Source organism: Pundamilia nyererei, unplaced genomic scaffold, assembly GCF_000239375.1.
Source record: "Pundamilia nyererei isolate P.nyererei 1_Seehausen unplaced genomic scaffold, PunNye1.0 scaffold00084, whole genome shotgun sequence".
Lineage (NCBI taxonomy): Eukaryota > Metazoa > Chordata > Actinopteri > Cichliformes > Cichlidae > Pundamilia > Pundamilia nyererei.
In genome coordinates this window covers 1,876,422-1,893,661 of record NW_005187485.1, presented here as the reverse complement: position 1 = coordinate 1,893,661, position 17,240 = coordinate 1,876,422, and the positions used below count along the sequence as shown (strand labels likewise).

The following is a 17,240-nucleotide window of genomic DNA, read 5'->3' as shown; positions in this document are numbered from 1 at the left end:
TTTGACAGACATAAAATTCATTATTAATATAAATACAATGCAATCAGTCAAAGATTTGCAAAAACACATCTGTGAAGTTTTGAAATAGTGATTAACCCTTTTTTATTTTGTCAAAAGCATTTAGGAAGTTTTGAAAATTCATAAATTTCTGAAATTAAATAAAATACATAAATCTCAGTGAAATGCAGATAAGTGTTGAATTGGGTGACATTCTCCTGGTTTGTCATGTTCTGTGAATAAAGGATGCTTTCATGCATGTCACTGGATGAAAGGCTGAAATTTCTTCTATGATCTCAGTAGTATAATTCCTGATCCCACCAACCTGTGAAATAGCAAGAGATAGATTCATCGTCATGGAATGAGAATGGTTAATTTAATGATGATTGAAGAAGAAGAAGATTTTTAAACTTACTTCCTGGGTTTCTTCTCACTCCCAACTTCCTGATCTCATCATAGACAAAGATTAAAATACCAAATGGAACTGGAACAAACCACCACTGAACCCTGAAGAGAAAATAACCCAATGTGTTAACATTTAAAGAACCTTTTGGTTATTAACAAGCAAAAATGATTGTGTAAGTTCTACCTATTCTACCTATTGTTTCAATATTACATTTTAATAAAAGATGTGTTCTGTAGATTACTGACAATTTGTTTTCCAATCCAGTCTGAACTATGATTTTAAGATGGTGACCATGTAAATGAGGACCTGTGTTTTTACCTGATGGGCATAAAGTTGAAGATGTTGGGCATTCCAGGGCAGTAGCAAAGCAGATTACCCAGGCAGAGCTGGAAGACTATGGCGGACACCAGGACTCGGTTCCTGCACACAAAAACATAAAATCTCCCAGTCGGATCTTGTTACAGTCACTTATTAGCCCAAACACATGGGAAATTTCCCAGATAAATAGCAAACTTGTGTTTTGTGTTTAGGAATTGCAAAATTAGTGTTTAACAAAGACTCTGTAGTCAGCTGTAGCTCTTAAGAAAAGTGGCTATACAAGCGTCTAATGTTGCCACTTTCCTGACTCTAGTTTCATGTGTTGCACTTTAAGCTCTTTTTGCTTAACTTCAAGACAATCAGCAGGGTTAGCTATCTTGGATAACAGTTAAACACTCAGACAGGAATTATGCTGGTTTTCTACTTTATCCTGCTTTCACAGTTATTGACAAACTAGAAATGTTCCCACTTCACATTTAGCTAGTAGCAAGTCATGGTATAGACGGGTCTTTGCTGACCTGAAGAAGCCTTGCTGGAATGCAGAGAGACGTCGTGTTTTCCTGATGAGCACATCTGCGATCTGGCAAATCTCTATACTGACGAAAAACACGGTGTAGCATGTATATTCTTGATACAGCCTCTGACTGTAGGTCTGCACACAGAGAAGAGGAAATGAGAGAGTAAGTCCTTCCATAAAGAAATTACAAATATCCCTATTACCAAAAACACTTATAGTAACACTGAAAGTAAAACAGAAGGTCTAAGCTAACCCATTCTTGTCCATAGCTGTCTTGTAAGTCTTGAAGTTTGACGTCTTCCCACTGACCCCGCAGGCCAACGCATAAGAGTGGAAACCAACCCTCCTGAGCCATGGCGGTGAAATAATCAGTAAAACCTGCGTAAGACTGAATGGCTCCTAAAGCATACATAGAATAAAAAGGGTCAGAAGTTTCTAAACAGTATGAAGATGCAGAGAGACAAAAATAGATATTCTAAGTATTAGCAGTACCATCTCATCTGCTGCACTTTACAGGATGGACTGAGATAGTTTTGTGTTTGTCATTCAGTTAAGGGTAACTGGGATAAGCAATTCCAATAGTAAAACTGTACTGCATGTATATTTTAATGACACAAACACTTATAGCCGCACCTATCTGGAAGTACGAATACACAGCCAGGGCTTCGTTCACTAGGCGATCACGCCGGGGGTTCCTAGGTTTAAGGTGCATGATGTCACTCTCTGCTCTCTCGTATGCCAGAGAAACCGAGGGGAACTACACCAGAGAGAGAAATAAACATACGAGATATCAGTCCAAAGCACATATGAGAGTGAAGAATATATTAATATCACTAAATCACCCACTGTTAAGGGCTAAACTGTGTGTGAGTGGTGCAAGCAAATATAGGATAACAGCAATCATCACCAGTTAAACCAAATTATCAGCGTAATGACTGTAATTAAGCAATTTTCTTCCTTAAGGAACTGGTACTAATGACATAATTACTCACAATGTCAGTGGCCAGTTCAATGAACAGGATGGTGATGCAGCCGAGAGGAAGAGGCACGCTGACGGTGATGTAGACCAGATATGGAGTCAGCTCAGGAATGTTCTTTGTTAGCGTGTAGGCAATAGACTTCTTCAGGTTGTCAAAGATAAGACGGCCTACAGACACACATACACAGGTGTGACAACAAAAGGACTCAATGTGCTTTAGCTTTAACTGTTCATTGCTTAGTACAAGTAACTGCAGGATGTTTATAATTACCACAGGTTTTACCTCAAAATCAATAGTACTTTAAGTAGGAAAATATAAATTCACTCTACATACGACCACTTTTAATACACAGCAGAGTTTCTTCTCAAGTCTCACCCTGCTCCACTCCGGTGACAATAGAAGCAAAGTTGTCGTCCAGTAAGATCATGTCTGCTGCGTTCTTCGCAGCATCTGAGCCAGCGATCCCCATGGCGACGCCAATATCGGCCTTCTTAAGAGCGGGAGAGTCGTTCACGCCATCACCTGTCACAGCCACAATGGAGCCCTGGGGTGGTGAAAGATGAAAACAGTCATTAACCTGAACACACTGGGTAAAATGATATGAGCAAACCAATCTCTTCCCCTGCTGCTTCTTCATTCACTGTCCTCACAGGGGGGCCATAGTAAGGTCTAATATCTAATATCTTACTGTAAGGGGACCGTAAGATATTAGCATATGCTTTTATGAAACATGTGCACAACAAGTTTAAAAGTCAGGCCGCGAGTTATGAGGTGGAGGCAGGGTAGTGAGAGGTCACAGTGTATTTGTATTTACCAAACGCTGACAGCTCTCCACAATAATCAGTTTCTGCTGAGGGGATGTTCTTGCAAACACCATCTCAGGATGGTTGCGCAGCGCCTCGTCCAATTCGTCGCTGCTCATGTCTTTCAGCTGGCCACCGCTGATCACACAAGCACGAGCTTCACTGTGCAGACACATACATATACATCGTTTATTTATTTGTCACAACATATGCTGAATGATTGTGAGAAATAAACATTAGACTCAAATGTACAGACAGTCAAATGTATAAGCCACTGAAATGGGAATTGTTTAAACTGTGGTCTGAAGCGATGCAGTCACCTCTTGTTGACTTGTTCCACAGGTATGCGCTTCCTCTGGGCAATATCCTCAACTGTTTCACTGCCTTCTGAGATGATGCCAACATTAGCTGCTATTGCCTTTGCAGTAATTGGATGGTCTCCAGTTACCATGATAACCTAAAGTTATGAGAAAAGAAATTGCATTACGTGAGTAAAAACTATTTTTTAGAACTCAAACCATCTAAAAAAAACAAGCCGTTTAAGTGTGGCCATAGTAACGCACCCTGATGCCAGCAGTACGGCATTTCATCACTGCATCGGGTACAGTGGCTCTTGGTGGGTCAATCATTGAGATGAGGCCAGCAAAGCACAATCCAGATGTGGGGAAATTCATGTCATCCGTTTCAAATTGATAGCCACGAGGAAACTCTTTCTCATTTAGATAAAGGTGACAGAAACCTGGGAGCGCAGGGAAGGATGGTTAAAAACACAAAACCCAAAGCGCCACCAAAATTAATTATGTACGATCAATTATTACGGGCCATAAAACAAAGCTGATTACAGTGAAAATGTTTTGAAAGATTTGCTCAAACCTCCAACAGTGTGTGGCGGGAAAAACAAACAACTCTAGCAACATTTTAATGAGAAGCACTCTGACCCAGTACTCTTTCTCCCAGCCCTCCCAGGTCCATGTAAGCCGTCTGAAAGGATTCGCTCCACTGCTCGTCCAGCGGCAGCTCCTGGCCTTTTACCAAAATGGTGGAGCAGCGTTCCAAAATACGTTCTGGTGCTCCCTTCATCACCAGCAGATAACGCAGGTCCAGCGGATCCTCTAGTTCATGGATAGACAGCTAAGGATCAGACAAGACAATTAAGTAATGTAAAGCTCCAGGTGGCCACAAAATGATATTTTTTTTATCATTAAGAATGCAGGGATTCATCAAGCATGACAAAATATCTCTGTTGCTACCTGAAACTTGTTGGTAGAGTTGAAAGGCACTTCCACAATTTTCTTAAAGCGGTTTCGGTAGTCCATGGTGTTTCCTACAGTGAGCTCAGTAAACTTGAGCAGAGCGGTCTCAGATGCATCTCCAACCACAATCCGCTATGAGAGGCGGTAAAAGCAATGTGATGAGAACAAATCTTTTCATGAGAGAGTTAGATAATGGGCCACCGAGCTACTATAACTTTATATAATGTTTATAATAAAGCAAGACTAAATGCAACATTTTGCAGGGCCAGAGTTGCACTATATGCAAGCTGACTCCAAATCAAGTCAAACCAAGTTTAATTAAATAGCACAGAGTTCATGTAATTACGTACATATGAGACAGTAACACCAGAGATCATCCTGTACCTTAGGAATGGGTATTCCTTCTTGGTCCGGTTTGAATATAGCTCTGTTGCAGAGGGCTGCAACTCTCGCCAGGGAACGCCATGTCTCTGATGACTGATCGAAACTTTGACCTATGCATATTTGATTATTGTTATAGAACTGTTTACAGCAATACAACTGGGTGATTTCAAAAGGCACTGCTTTAAATGTGGGATTTGGGATGTGTATTTACCAGACTGATCTTCTGTGGTATCAGCAGCGTGAACGTGGTTGTCAAACCAAAGGTGAGCTACAGTCATCCTGTTCTGGGTCAGTGTGCCCGTCTTATCCGAACAGATCACTGAAGTGGAGCCTAAGCACACAAGGGTCAAAGGTTACACACGCGTCTTCTAAACGTACGAGAGACTGGATTTCATGAGGATATTTTTACGATGTTATGAATTGCATACGTGATAAACTTTTTGATGAATGGCAATGACAGTTTTTATTCATAAGACATTTCATTACATAAGCTTCATTTGAAAGAGAAAACATAAAAAATGTAGGTTTATTATAACTTGAGACAATAAAACAGCCAAAAAAACCCAAAACAATTTAACACACAGACAGATATAAACTGTCAAGCCTGTGGAAAAGCACTCAGCACGTTATTATTAACTAATATCTAAATATTGCCAAACTTGCAATGATTTTATCACCACAATTGAACTCAGTGAGACTTTAAATAATCTAATTATAAATAAAATGATCCCTTTCATCATGAAGTGATTTTATAATAAGCTGTCTCCGTTGAGTAACAGTCTGATATGCTGACCTAATGTCTCCACGGCCTCCAGGTTCTTCACAACACAGTTCTTCCTGGCAAGTCGCTTAGCAGTGAGAGACAGACAAACCTGTCCAAAAGAAACAGTTTGTTATGGGCTGGTGTGTTACTACAAAGAAGAACCACAGAGAAAACGAGTAACTGTGTACTAATACACAACACGTGATTCTTCAAAATGAGCACTTGTAAAGTTGGGTTCTCTTATTATAAGACAGACAGGTATTTGACACACACATATGTTATAGTAGATGTGAAACTTACGGTTACTGTAGCAAGTAGCCCTTCTGGCACATAAGCCACCACAATAGCCATGAAGAAGATCATGGCTTCCAGGAAGGCATATCCAATAAACATGGCAACCACAAAGAAGGTAAACCCAAAAAAGATCGCAAGACCAGCAATGATGTCCACAAAATGCTCAATCTCGATAGCGATAGGCGTCTTCTCGTTTCCGACACCACTTGCTAAGCTGGCAATCCGACCGATGATGGTACGATCGCCTGTGTTAATGATCACGCCAGTGGCCACACCTGGAGGGGAGAGGAGATACTGTATGTTTGTTTACCGTGTTTAGTTACTGCTTCTGCTTCACAACAAACTGAAAAATATTAGCAGAAGCCATCATAGACCTATTTTAGGCAAAGATAATGTGTTAAAGAGTACAAAAGCCAACCCTATTATCTAATGTACCTTCCAGACAGGTTGTGGAGAAGAAAGCAATGTTCCTGGTCTCCAGGGGATTCTCGTGAGTACATTCGGGGCTCCTGGTTTGTGGTTCAGACTCCCCAGTCAAGGACGAGTTGTCAACCTGGCACACAAAGTATATTTACAAAAGATTTCCTACATATCTGCATGTTGAAATCGAGATAAGAAACAGAGGTGTGCGATAATGGACCGAGCTCTTTCATGTTTTTAATTCCATTAGCCAAGTAAATGTGAACCTTTCAGTGTCCCTCCATTATTCAAATCATCAACTCGTGTTATTTAAAGAAATTTTACTTTTTAAACTTTGACCATAGGCCTGCATTATAACATAGCATTATAACATTTCTAATAAAGCATCCAATGCTATAGGACAGTATCCTGTCCACAGTGCACTGCAGTATGTGTGTATTTTACCTTGCAGCCCTGACTAGTGATGATGCGAATATCAGCAGGGACTCTGTCTCCTCCTTTGATCTCCACCAGATCCCCCACCACTAGTTCGTTAGCATTGATCTGGTTCTTCTGACCATCACGGATTACTAGGGCTTGCTAATGTTGGAGAGTGGGTTGCCAGATTAGACAAGATGAAAGAGGATTAAAACATGAAGGCCAGAGAGATATAACAGACGTCATTAATAATATAGGCCAACATTTGGTAACATTTTGACACCTGCATTTGTGCAACTTACTTGTGGAACTAGGTTTTTGAAGCTGGCAATGATGTTAGTACTCTTGAATTCTTGGTAGTAACCAAAACAACCGGTTACCACGACAACAGCAATAAGGACAATGGCCAAGTACAGCTGGAGTGAGAGAGAGCGAGACAGAGGATGTTAAAATAGGACGTCGTTGCCCTCCTTCCCACAGTCTCTCTTCATTTGCCTCCCAGTTCTCTCCAATACTTCCTGCTCAAATCAATTTACATGAGCCATAATGCATTCGGTTCAGTTGTACACTAAAGGAGAAGCAAGAGAAAGGGAAGAGTGCCGACTCACATCATCAAAGCTTGTGAGGTTCCCTCTTCCGAGTTCAATTCCAAAGGCGATGAAGCAGATAACAGCGGCAACCCACATGAGACACTGGAGGCCTCCAGCCAGCTGCCTGGCAAACTTCACATACTCAGGAGTTCCTTTAGGAGGCTTCAGCTCATTAAGACCATCTCTCTCCAAGACCTCTCGGGCGAATGAGGAGGTCAAGCCCTGTGGATGGAGCACGGAGCAAGACACGTGAAAAAAAGTGAACTTTAAAAAAGGACAGAGGCACTGCCTTTGTCTTGTTTAATGTTGCATAATAAAGAATAAATAAACAAGACTGAAATAAAAGATGAGAAATGTCTTACTTTATCGACACTGGTGGTGTACCTCATTTCAAGCTCTTCAATTGTTATTTCATGGTCATCCTGCAGAAGGAGACAGACAAAATTACAGATTCAGAAATCTTCCAAAGGGGAGTGAGCTAAGGTTATGTACTCATATCTAAATTGATGCATTTGGTCAGATCTCAACAGCAGCTGGAATAAGTCATAAAAGTAACGTGGAAAGTGATAGAGCCTTTATTCAACTAATGCCCAATCCTTTCTACATGATTAAAGGCGATAAAAGAACAGAGCTTTCTTAAAATCACTCACTATATCCATTTCTTTTTTCATGCCCTCCAGCTTTTCCTTCTTCTTCATCTTTTTCTTCTTCTTCTTGTCCATGTCGCCATTCATTTCGAACATGTCGTATGAGTCCTGAATGCAGGTAGATATGGAAACAATACTTAAGTCCATATATTTTTGATGGTGAAGAGACCAAAACAAAAATAATTTCATACATTTGGTATACACAGCACCCTTCAATGTGACCTTTGTATTGCTAACATTAAATGCTTCTTAAATGAGTTTTTTGTTAAATTATTTTTTTACCACTTCATTACAAAACCCACAGATGAACTGTACAGTTAGATAAATAATACTTATGTATTTATGTATATATCTGAAATTATGTATTGCTATTTCAACTGAGGCATTTCTGTATACTGCACCGTTATTTATAGACATCTATAAACATATACGCTTTTTTGAACCCATTCCCAAATATACCAGAAACTACAAAACAGGTCCATTTTATTTTTATATTAGATCGACCTGCTGCTCTTTTTCACGCTTAATTCATAATATTCTGTGTCACCTACTTTCATGGTTGCAGGTGTGACACGGGAAGGTTCTCCCAAATCAATGGAGGTCCACACCACTCTGTCCTTCTTTGCCCCCGAAATTTTGTCACTTAAGGTACAGTCCCGAACACGCACCCTGTTTCTCACTCTCTCTCTCACACACAAGCGATCTTACACACACACACACACACAATGGTCTGAGACACAACAAATTTTCTGGGAAAGGTTTTTATACCTCAAAAAGTCCTTTTAATTTGCACATGCGCACTCACACTGCTGGAAACAGACTCGTGTTTATCAAGCAGCCTGCGTAAAATGTCACCTCTAGTCAGGTTACACGGAACACACACACACAAGCTTATGATACGAGTGAAACTGTATTGTGTATCTCTTATCTAACCTTAGCATGTTTTTCCTGATAAACTGAATGAAATTAAAAGCAAGGAACAGTGAAGGTTAATAGAGACCAATGTCATTCCAACCACATAATCTTAACATTGCAGTGCACCCACTACCTCCCAATATTGAACAACAATCCACTTTACGTTGATAGATTCTGATAAATTCAGACATCTAATTGACTGAATTATTGAAAATAATTCACTGATTATTACTAATTATATAAGTATATAATAAAATGTAGTTCTGATATGAAAAAACAGACATAACTAAAATTCACAGCCTACCAGCTGTGCCACAGGACCAGACAGCCAATGACGGCCTGCAGCTCCACAAAGCAAAATACAAACAAAAACATCAGAGGGGAAATTGCCTGCAGCTTGTGTTAATCAGCTGTCACACCTGCTGCCAATCTCAGCTTATCCGCGGTGCTGGAGCAGGTTACCTCGACCACAGAGGAAGGTTAATGGTGTCAGCGTGTTCACTGATGTCGCTTGCCTCCCGCTGCAAGCTGAGTGTCGCAGAGACTGGCACTGTGACAGCTCATGCTCGTTCGGTCTAAGCCCATATCCTCCTCCGTTTACAGCATTAACCCCAAACTACCACCACATGTTATTAATGCACTCCTGTCTATCCACAGGTGTGGAATGTGGTTGCCATTTATGTTCGTTTGTGATTCCTACAGCTGCATCACAGCATTAAAAATAAAAAGTAAAGCAAAAAAAACAAAAACATGAGCACTAGATCACATATATGTGCTTTACCAAATAGCTAAAGAACCCATTCAAATATGCATGTGATATGTGAGTATCTGGGTCTATTATCTGCTATATTAATGTCAATGAGATGATGCAAATTAATTTTACCAGTTCCTTCTACCTTATTCTGAATCTCCACCTTTACTGGCTATTTGATTTTTAAACATTAGCAATTGCAAATCAATCGATTTAATCCAAATCAAATAACTGTAATGATGAATAGGCTATGTGGTTAATAAGTACAAAAAAAGATTTAGCTTGTATAGAGACCGTCGTGTTGAGGGACAAAACGTTTAGCAGTTTTGACTCAGTTTGGACTTTGCTTATCAGATATTAGATTGGAAAGACGCAAAGAAGAAAAAATATGTAATTTTTAGAAATACATTTAAAAATAATAAATGGACAGTTCAGAGTTGATTTATGTATCAACATATACTTTAACTATATAATAGCCTGTGGTTATGTACCAAACGGAGTTAAGGTCATACTGTCCCTTACCTGTTCCTACGTAGAACTCTTTGCATGCTGTGTAAATAAAAAGATAAATAGCAGGTACGATAAGCTGTGTTTAAGGGAGTCAATATTATACCACACTGTATAATAGTCTGTACAGTGGTTAGATAATCAAAGTACTTTTATCAGCTCTAAGAACGCAGTGCTGGAGGGTGGATAGGTGAGGGGAAACTCTCTGCTCAGATTGTCGTCTGCAGGGCCCAAACATGACAGAGCCTCTGCCGTGTTTTTACAGATGTCTGCAGACACTCATTGTTGTAACCACTCTCCCTTCCTCATTTATACATACTGACAATGGCTTGAACGCAAAATTTCAAGTTTTTAAATATTGCTCCATCAGACCTCTCGCCAATGATTTTTGTTCAGTTTATGTAATTTGACATATATCAGCCTTTTCGCCCTGTTTCTCTTCATGTCTTCATTACAGCCAACCTTGCACAGAGACCATTTCTGATGAGGCTCAAGCAAACAGTAGATGGGTAGAATAAAGGTCCAGATGCATATCTCATGTTCTGTATCAGGACTTTGCTTAATTGTTTCCAATTTCATGAGAACATGACTTTCAGATACTATTCATCTGTTGTAAATAGTGTTTTGGGCTGCTACTTATTCTTTTGTCCTCCATCCAGGGCTGAACTCTTAGTCGAGGTGGCTCACCATGATTACTCAGTATATATTTGTTATTGAAACTGACACAAGTTTTAGTCAGTTGGTACTATAAGCAGTGGCCATTCACTGGTCAAGTAGCCATTCATTTTGCCTGAACCCTTGAACTTCTCCCTTCCTTATTATGTCCCTTCATCTATTTTCTTACCGAGTTAATTTAACCCCTCCTTTGTCTCTTCCTCACTCTGTTGTTGGGGCTGCTGTCCCGCCTCCTGCACTTCTCCATGACTAATGCTAACAACAGCAGCCTCCTGTGACTGTGAGAAAGTCACCATAAAAGTACTGGTGTGTGTGTGTGTGTGTGTGTGTGTGTGTGTGTTTGTTTGTTTGTTTGTTTGTTTTTCTCTCTCTCTCAGCTTTTCAGCTCCACCTTTTCACCACTTTCATTAGACTTTCCATTGGCCCATTAAATCCAGGTATGCCACATTCAGACAGTCCAGCCCTGCCTCCACCGCTCTGGTTTCCCCAAGTTTTTGTTTTTGCTGTAGCTCTTTGGAAATTACTTTGCCTGTCAAAATGGTAACCTACAATAAAATGGAAAATTAAATGGGAACTAGTGATGGGTTTTTGTGCCTAAAGATAGAATTTAAAATTAGTTCTTTGCTAATTGTCTGTTATGTGTAGACACAGCACTGGTTCACCCCTTTTTTTAATGATTCTTTGGTCAATGTTAACTGGCTGATCAAAAACAAAAAAAGAAGAAGAAGAAGAAGAAGAAAAAGAGAAAGCCCAATTCCTGTGAAAATGGCCAGGTACAAGGACAGTGCTGACGAATGAAAAAGCAGCCAATGTCGAAAGATTGACTGACCCTCAGAAAATCTGTAGAACTATTGCTCAAGAAGAAAAAAACATGTAAGCAAAATATAACAAAGTAATGCAATGGGTGGTTCAAGAGTTTTGCACAGTGCTTTCTCCTGTCAAGTGTGATGAGAGCGTTCACACCAACTGTGACGGTAAACTAAGTAGCTTGCAAATAAGACAGATCTTCCCTGAATGTGAGCTTCATTTCATTCATGAACTGGTGAACGTTTGGATTTGGTTTATATAGAAATGCATTACATTATAAAATAGATTCAAACACACACTATTGAACGCGACCTGGACTCTCGATTAAAAAAAAAAAAACCTGGACTCTCGATTCTTGTCGGGCGACTCGAAACATTTCCAGGCAATGACAGCGACATCCGCTGATCACGTGACAGCGTCCGACGACGTCAATTTTCTGCGACCACCTCTCCTAGACACTTTCCATGTGAACAACTTTCGCCAAAATGATCGTAAATTGAAGGTAAGCCTTTGGTTATTTGGGTAGCCGGTGAAACCGTGCAGTGAGTCTGCTCTCCGACGCACAGACACGAGTATTATGACGGGAGGTAGATGGCAGACCGCCGTTTCACTGCGCCTCTTCCTCTCTACAAGGTCAGGATTCAACGTTACATGACAAGACCAGCGTGTTCTCTCTTGCTGCCGGGTTCCGTGTAAAAAAGATGGGTTTTAATCAGCGTTACAGTGGCATGTACTGCAGAGCTAGGTTTAGATGCATTATTGACGAAGAAAAACTGCGTACCACTGGTTACACAACCACTTTTATCACCATTACGGGGCAGGGATAGCTCAGTAGGTAGAGTGGTGGCCCCTGTCTGTTAAATGCAGAGAGCGATTTTCCCCACGGGGACCAATAAAGTACACTTTCTAAATTCTTTCTAAATTAGCGACGCTGTTCAGGAAATCTGTATCACAAGTAGAAGATGAAACATGGCTAAAGCATTTGGCGGACTTGAAAATGTGTTAATTTGTAGTGAGATTTAAAAGGCGACCCTTTTCTTATAGCCACACTTAATGTTGAATTCTTTACTGCCCCCTCAGGTTTAAAGTGGGATGGTAACACCAGCTGCTGAGCCGTGAGAAAGCCCTTCTTTCCTGTCTTTAGCCACTCTCTGTCTCTCAGACTCCATGGCTGGCCGCCTCCTGGGCAGATGTGCCCGTCTGCTCTGCAGGTCCTCCTCTCAGGCCTCAGCTGCTGCTGCTGCTCGCCTACCTCTATCTGCTGCTGGGCCTGCAGAGTATCAAAGAGCAAAGGGCTGGCCATGGCTCACAGAGAGGTCAATGTGTGAAAGAACAGCAGTTACCAAAGAAGACCACTATTCAGTGATCCCTACTTGCACACAGCTGGACGAATTGGTGCACAAGGCAACAGTGCCAGAGGACATCCTGTCTGCTTGGGAAAAGTATGGAGGTAATGGTAATCAAGCTGCCATCACCCTCATGAAGTGGGCCCAGCTGGTACTAAAAACCAAGGGAAAGTTTAAGGAACAACAACCAGAACTGATAATGGATTCAAGGCTCCTGGATATGATGAATACTTTATCTCGGCAGGTACATGAGTGAAGTGCACTAGCTCTGCCCTCATCTATTAAAGTTATCAACATTCAAAAGAATTTTAAGCTTGTCTGTTGAGATAAATATCTCATTTATCTTTGTGTATTCAAGGTGGCCTCTGTGTGGAACAGCAGTCTAGTGTCTGTCTTGCGAACTCTCTGGATTATGGGCGTTTCCCCCGGTGATCCGGTGCTCAGTTCTGTCCAGACAGAAGTCCTGTGGAGAATTCGAAGGCTGACGTACAGACAGCTGGGCTACTTGGTAGACTGGGGAGCAGGTAGGAAAGGTCAGCAGGATGTGGAACTAGTGAACGCTACGCTTAAACAACTTGAACTGCGCTGGACTGAGATTGATGATACGAAAACTGTCAGTGCGCTGATATCCAAAGGAGAACACATGTCGCCAAGCTTGATGGACAGACTGGAGGACAAGGTATCAGACTTCAAACAACGGTCACCTTTAAAACACGGTTAAAGTTCCAGTTTTGAAGTTTAAAGTTTTAATGTCGGTGTTTTAGGCAGATTTCTGTGTTTAAAAGTTTGGCCCTTCTCACTGGGTTAAAGTCATTTGCATGCAATCCCTTGAGATTGCTAAATGGAGAAAGCACGTGTGAAATTTTATATATATATTATAGAAAAAGTTGAAATATTAATGTGTTGATTAGAAATGATAAAAATGATTGTGTCTGTAGTGGCAGCACAGTGAAAGTAACTTAGAGTTAGACACTGTGTCCATATACATAAAACTCTGTACAGAGATTTTACCTAGTATTTAAGGCAGCGATACAGTCATCTTCTTCTTTCATTTAAGTTCTTTTGGAGTATAAATATAACCTAAGAGTGGGATATGTTAATATATTTTGCCTCAGCTTACTGTCATTTTCCTCTGTGCATTTCTTCTAGTATTATTTTACTGTTTTCATCTAACTTACTATTGTTATTTTTATATTATTACTCCATTCCCTAATTATTATTATTATTATTATTATTATTGTTTTTATTCTTCTTTAATTACTTAAATTTTACTTAATTTTAATTGCTTATGCATCTGGGCAAGATCAGTTGTGTTTAATGTGCTATATGAATACACTGATTTGACTTGACATATATTGAAATCATATGAAGGATCCTCTTTCTCCACTTTTAGGCTTTGGAGCTTGCAGAGGGCTTTTCAGGAGAAGATATTCGCAAAGTCTGTGTATCTTTGGCAGCTCAGAGTCACAGAAGCGTCCCACTTCTCAGGGCTCTGTCCTACCACCTTCTCCAGAAACCCTCGGCAGAGTTCACCACACCTTTGATAATGGACATGGCCTTTGCATACGGTAATAACACCATAAATAATAGGCTATGTATGTGTTATCATCACAAGTCTTTATATTAGGTTTGATAAACCTGATGAATGAGGTTTTGTTGTGTTTTGTATATGACTGTCTGCTCACACGCTCTGCGCTGCTAACAACAGAACCTTTATCATTGCTTTTAGGGAAGCTGAGTTTCCACCATTCTCAGGTATTTCAGCGAATGGCCTCGGAGTTATTACCCAGAGTCCCTGAGCTCAGTTCTGCTGACATCACACGCTGTGCTAAGTCACTTGGTTTTCTCAAATGGCTCCATATGCCTCTATTTGAAGCCTTTGCTGAGGTGAGTAATCAGCCCCTGATAAAAGTCATTTTCAAAACATTGTGCATCTGTGATTTCAAATTCTCTCTCTATACATTTTGTTTTATCAGCACTACACAGCAAACAGCGACAAGTATACTACTTCTCAGCTGTGTAATCTGCTCATGACTTTTGCCAGACTGGGCTTTCAGCCCAGCAAAGGAGAAGAGTTCTTTAACAAGGTGCTAATGTCATTAAAGGCTTTTTGTTGATTGTGCACATTTCGTTCTGCTTCCTAACTGAAACGATTGCTCTCTGTGCTGTTTTGATTAAAGGTGCACTCTGTGTTGGAGAAGGCTGTCTCAGGCCTGGAACCTTTTCTGAAAACGGATGTGGTTTGGTCTCTGTGTGTGCTACAGCAGGCCAAACCCCACTATCTCATTCCCCTCATACAGCAAAATCACGTTTCCAAACTTTCAGGTAAGACTCGGTACTGTGTGTGCGTTTATCCTCAATTCTCAGTTCTGCAGATATGCGCTTTATGTGACACAGCAGGCTCACACAAGTAAATCAGGTTTCCTCTAAATTGTCAGACGTTCAGGGTGAAATACACGGCCTGCTCCTTTAAAGTAGGAGAGGCTGGTGAATGTGCTTCAGGTAACTGATAAGGAAGCCCCTATCACATTACCAAAATTCCTGGTATGCGTTGAGGCAGAAACAACAGATGATAACAGCAGGACATCCAATCAGAGCCAGAAAACCAGCACAAAGATTGTTTTGCCAAATAAAATAAAAGACTTGAAAAACATCCCTCCCACAATTCAGAGCCGAATCCCCACACAGCACCTATGTGATACCACAGGCTGAAAGTTTTACAAGCTGAACATGGTGGAAATGTTCACCACAGTTGTCATGGAGACCGATACATAAAGCAGCTCAAAGATTGTAAACTAAATAGTCATACCAGAATAAAGAGCTGACAGGAACATGTTGGCATGGGATACTTTTTTAGTGCAGTTGATTCATTTTATTCTGACTTTATGTGCATTACAATAATCTAATGCTTGTTTTACCTTTAGTGCAAACTTCTTAAAGTATATTTAAAAGAAAATGGAATTTAGATACAAAATATGATACTGTTCCCTTTAAAATAAATACTGAGCTGCCTTGGTGGTGGTCTGCGTTCTCTGAGTGTCTCTTGCATTTTATGTTGTATTTGTTCAGTTTTTGAGAGATTTTGAGTTTGTTCGGTTGCTACCTTTGCAAAGGTCTCCCGTGTAAAACCAGATTTGATCTCAGAGGCACTTCCTTGTTAAATAAAGGGAATAGATAAATGAAAATAAATTGGCCCCGTAGTTTTCTTAATCACAGGTTTTAGCCCTAACTGTGGTTGGTGTGCACAAACAAAGACAATTGTATAGACCTCTTACCACTCACAGTAGCTGGTGAAGTAGAGCTGAGTGACTGAATCAATGTAACTGCAATGCAGGGATGCTAACCACGAAACTGTCTGGGCTATATAGGCAAGACAGGAAGGAAACTTTTAAGGAAAAAAAGAAAAAAAATATATATAAAAGACCTCAGATTTCTCTGATTCCCATCTTTTTTTCTCTTTTTTTAACGTTGTGTTGTAGTGTCTTTCTGGGCATTTATGGTTAACTACCTAAATACCATTCCTGCTCAGCAGATGGCAGTACCACACCACTATACTTCTGACAGGACAGGATTGATCATCAGTCCCATTTTCCTGTAGAGACAAAAAATTGCTTTGTTTCCTCAAACCTTCTTGTAAGGGTTTTGGAAGCCCTTTTGCCAGTGAGCTGTCGTCACTCGTTCTCTTTCCTTTGTGTTTTTTTCCCCTTACTATAGAAGGAAGTCCAGCTCGAGCAGAGAACTACAAACTGAAGCTCTTGCATATCGCTGCTACTCTCAGCTTGGAGCATCCTGGTTCTTTGGATACTCTGTCCTCTCAGAGTGTCCCGTCTTTCCCGGCCAGCAGCTCCCCCCTGTCCCCTCTGCAGAGAACCCTGAAAGAAACATTACTGAAGTTTGTGGGCGGGAGGTCAGAAGCCCTTCGCATTGGTGTTGACACAGTGTATGGATGGACTATTGGTAAGGAGATATAATAAGCCTGGAGATATAATATGAGATTACATGCATCATCACTACTAGAGCGGTTTTGTTTTTTATGTTCTCAGATGGTGAGCTCGTCGTGGATGCTGACAACAAACCAGTTGACATGGTAACAATAAAAGCCCCTCATCTACCAAGCGGAGGAGGAGATCAGGCTTTACCCACAGGAGCACGACGGTGAGTCATAGGGAAGAGTCATGTGGGTTTGGGTACTTAAAGATTTATTTTGAGCTTTTTAATGTTGCAGCATCTTTTGCTCCAGGAATCTAAATATATTTGTCCTCCTGTTTCCCCACATATGTTTTTTTTTTTTAGGGTAGCTTTCCTGTCTTGGGAATTTCCCAACTTTGGCTCAAAGAGTAAAGACCTTCTGGGACGTTTTGTCATGATGAAGCGACATCTTCAGTTGGCTGGCTTCATCACAGTAGAGGTGAGTAGAAGCCAGCGTTGTAGCAGTGCCTGAGATGGTGGT

General features: G+C 40.6%; 2 protein-coding genes across 2 annotated transcripts in view; one reads left to right on the top strand and one right to left on the bottom strand.

Annotated features, from left to right (window-relative positions):
* Nucleotides 1-72: 72 nt before the first annotated feature.
* Nucleotides 73-10,884, bottom strand: LOC102211697 (ATPase H+/K+ transporting subunit alpha). The gene is made up of 24 exons (XM_005738621.1): nt 10,843-10,884; nt 7,793-7,897; nt 7,505-7,564; nt 7,161-7,364; nt 6,855-6,968; nt 6,580-6,714; nt 6,151-6,268; nt 5,722-5,990; nt 5,452-5,530; nt 4,870-4,989; nt 4,659-4,768; nt 4,272-4,406; nt 3,960-4,152; nt 3,585-3,760; nt 3,342-3,478; nt 3,033-3,183; nt 2,594-2,762; nt 2,231-2,385; nt 1,872-1,995; nt 1,492-1,637; nt 1,240-1,373; nt 722-823; nt 413-504; nt 73-322 (listed from the first exon to the last, which is right to left on the bottom strand). The coding sequence occupies exons 1-24, from the start codon at nt 10,882-10,884 to the stop codon at nt 294-296; spliced, it is 3,099 nt and encodes a 1,032-aa protein (XP_005738678.1). The 3' UTR covers nt 73-293.
* A 934-nt stretch (nt 10,885-11,818) lies between these two features.
* Nucleotides 11,819-17,240, top strand: part of tbrg4 (transforming growth factor beta regulator 4) — a 6,542-nt gene continuing 1,120 nt past the window's right edge. The window contains exons 1-10 of the mRNA XM_005738543.1: nt 11,819-11,946; nt 12,525-13,034; nt 13,149-13,469; nt 14,184-14,358; nt 14,520-14,677; nt 14,767-14,877; nt 14,971-15,115; nt 16,505-16,747; nt 16,834-16,945; nt 17,084-17,198. Coding sequence (XP_005738600.1) covers nt 12,612-13,034; nt 13,149-13,469; nt 14,184-14,358; nt 14,520-14,677; nt 14,767-14,877; nt 14,971-15,115; nt 16,505-16,747; nt 16,834-16,945; nt 17,084-17,198 — 1,803 coding nt within the window. The 5' untranslated portion in view covers nt 11,819-11,946; nt 12,525-12,611. The remainder of the gene's footprint in view (nt 11,947-12,524; nt 13,035-13,148; nt 13,470-14,183; nt 14,359-14,519; nt 14,678-14,766; nt 14,878-14,970; nt 15,116-16,504; nt 16,748-16,833; nt 16,946-17,083; nt 17,199-17,240) is intronic.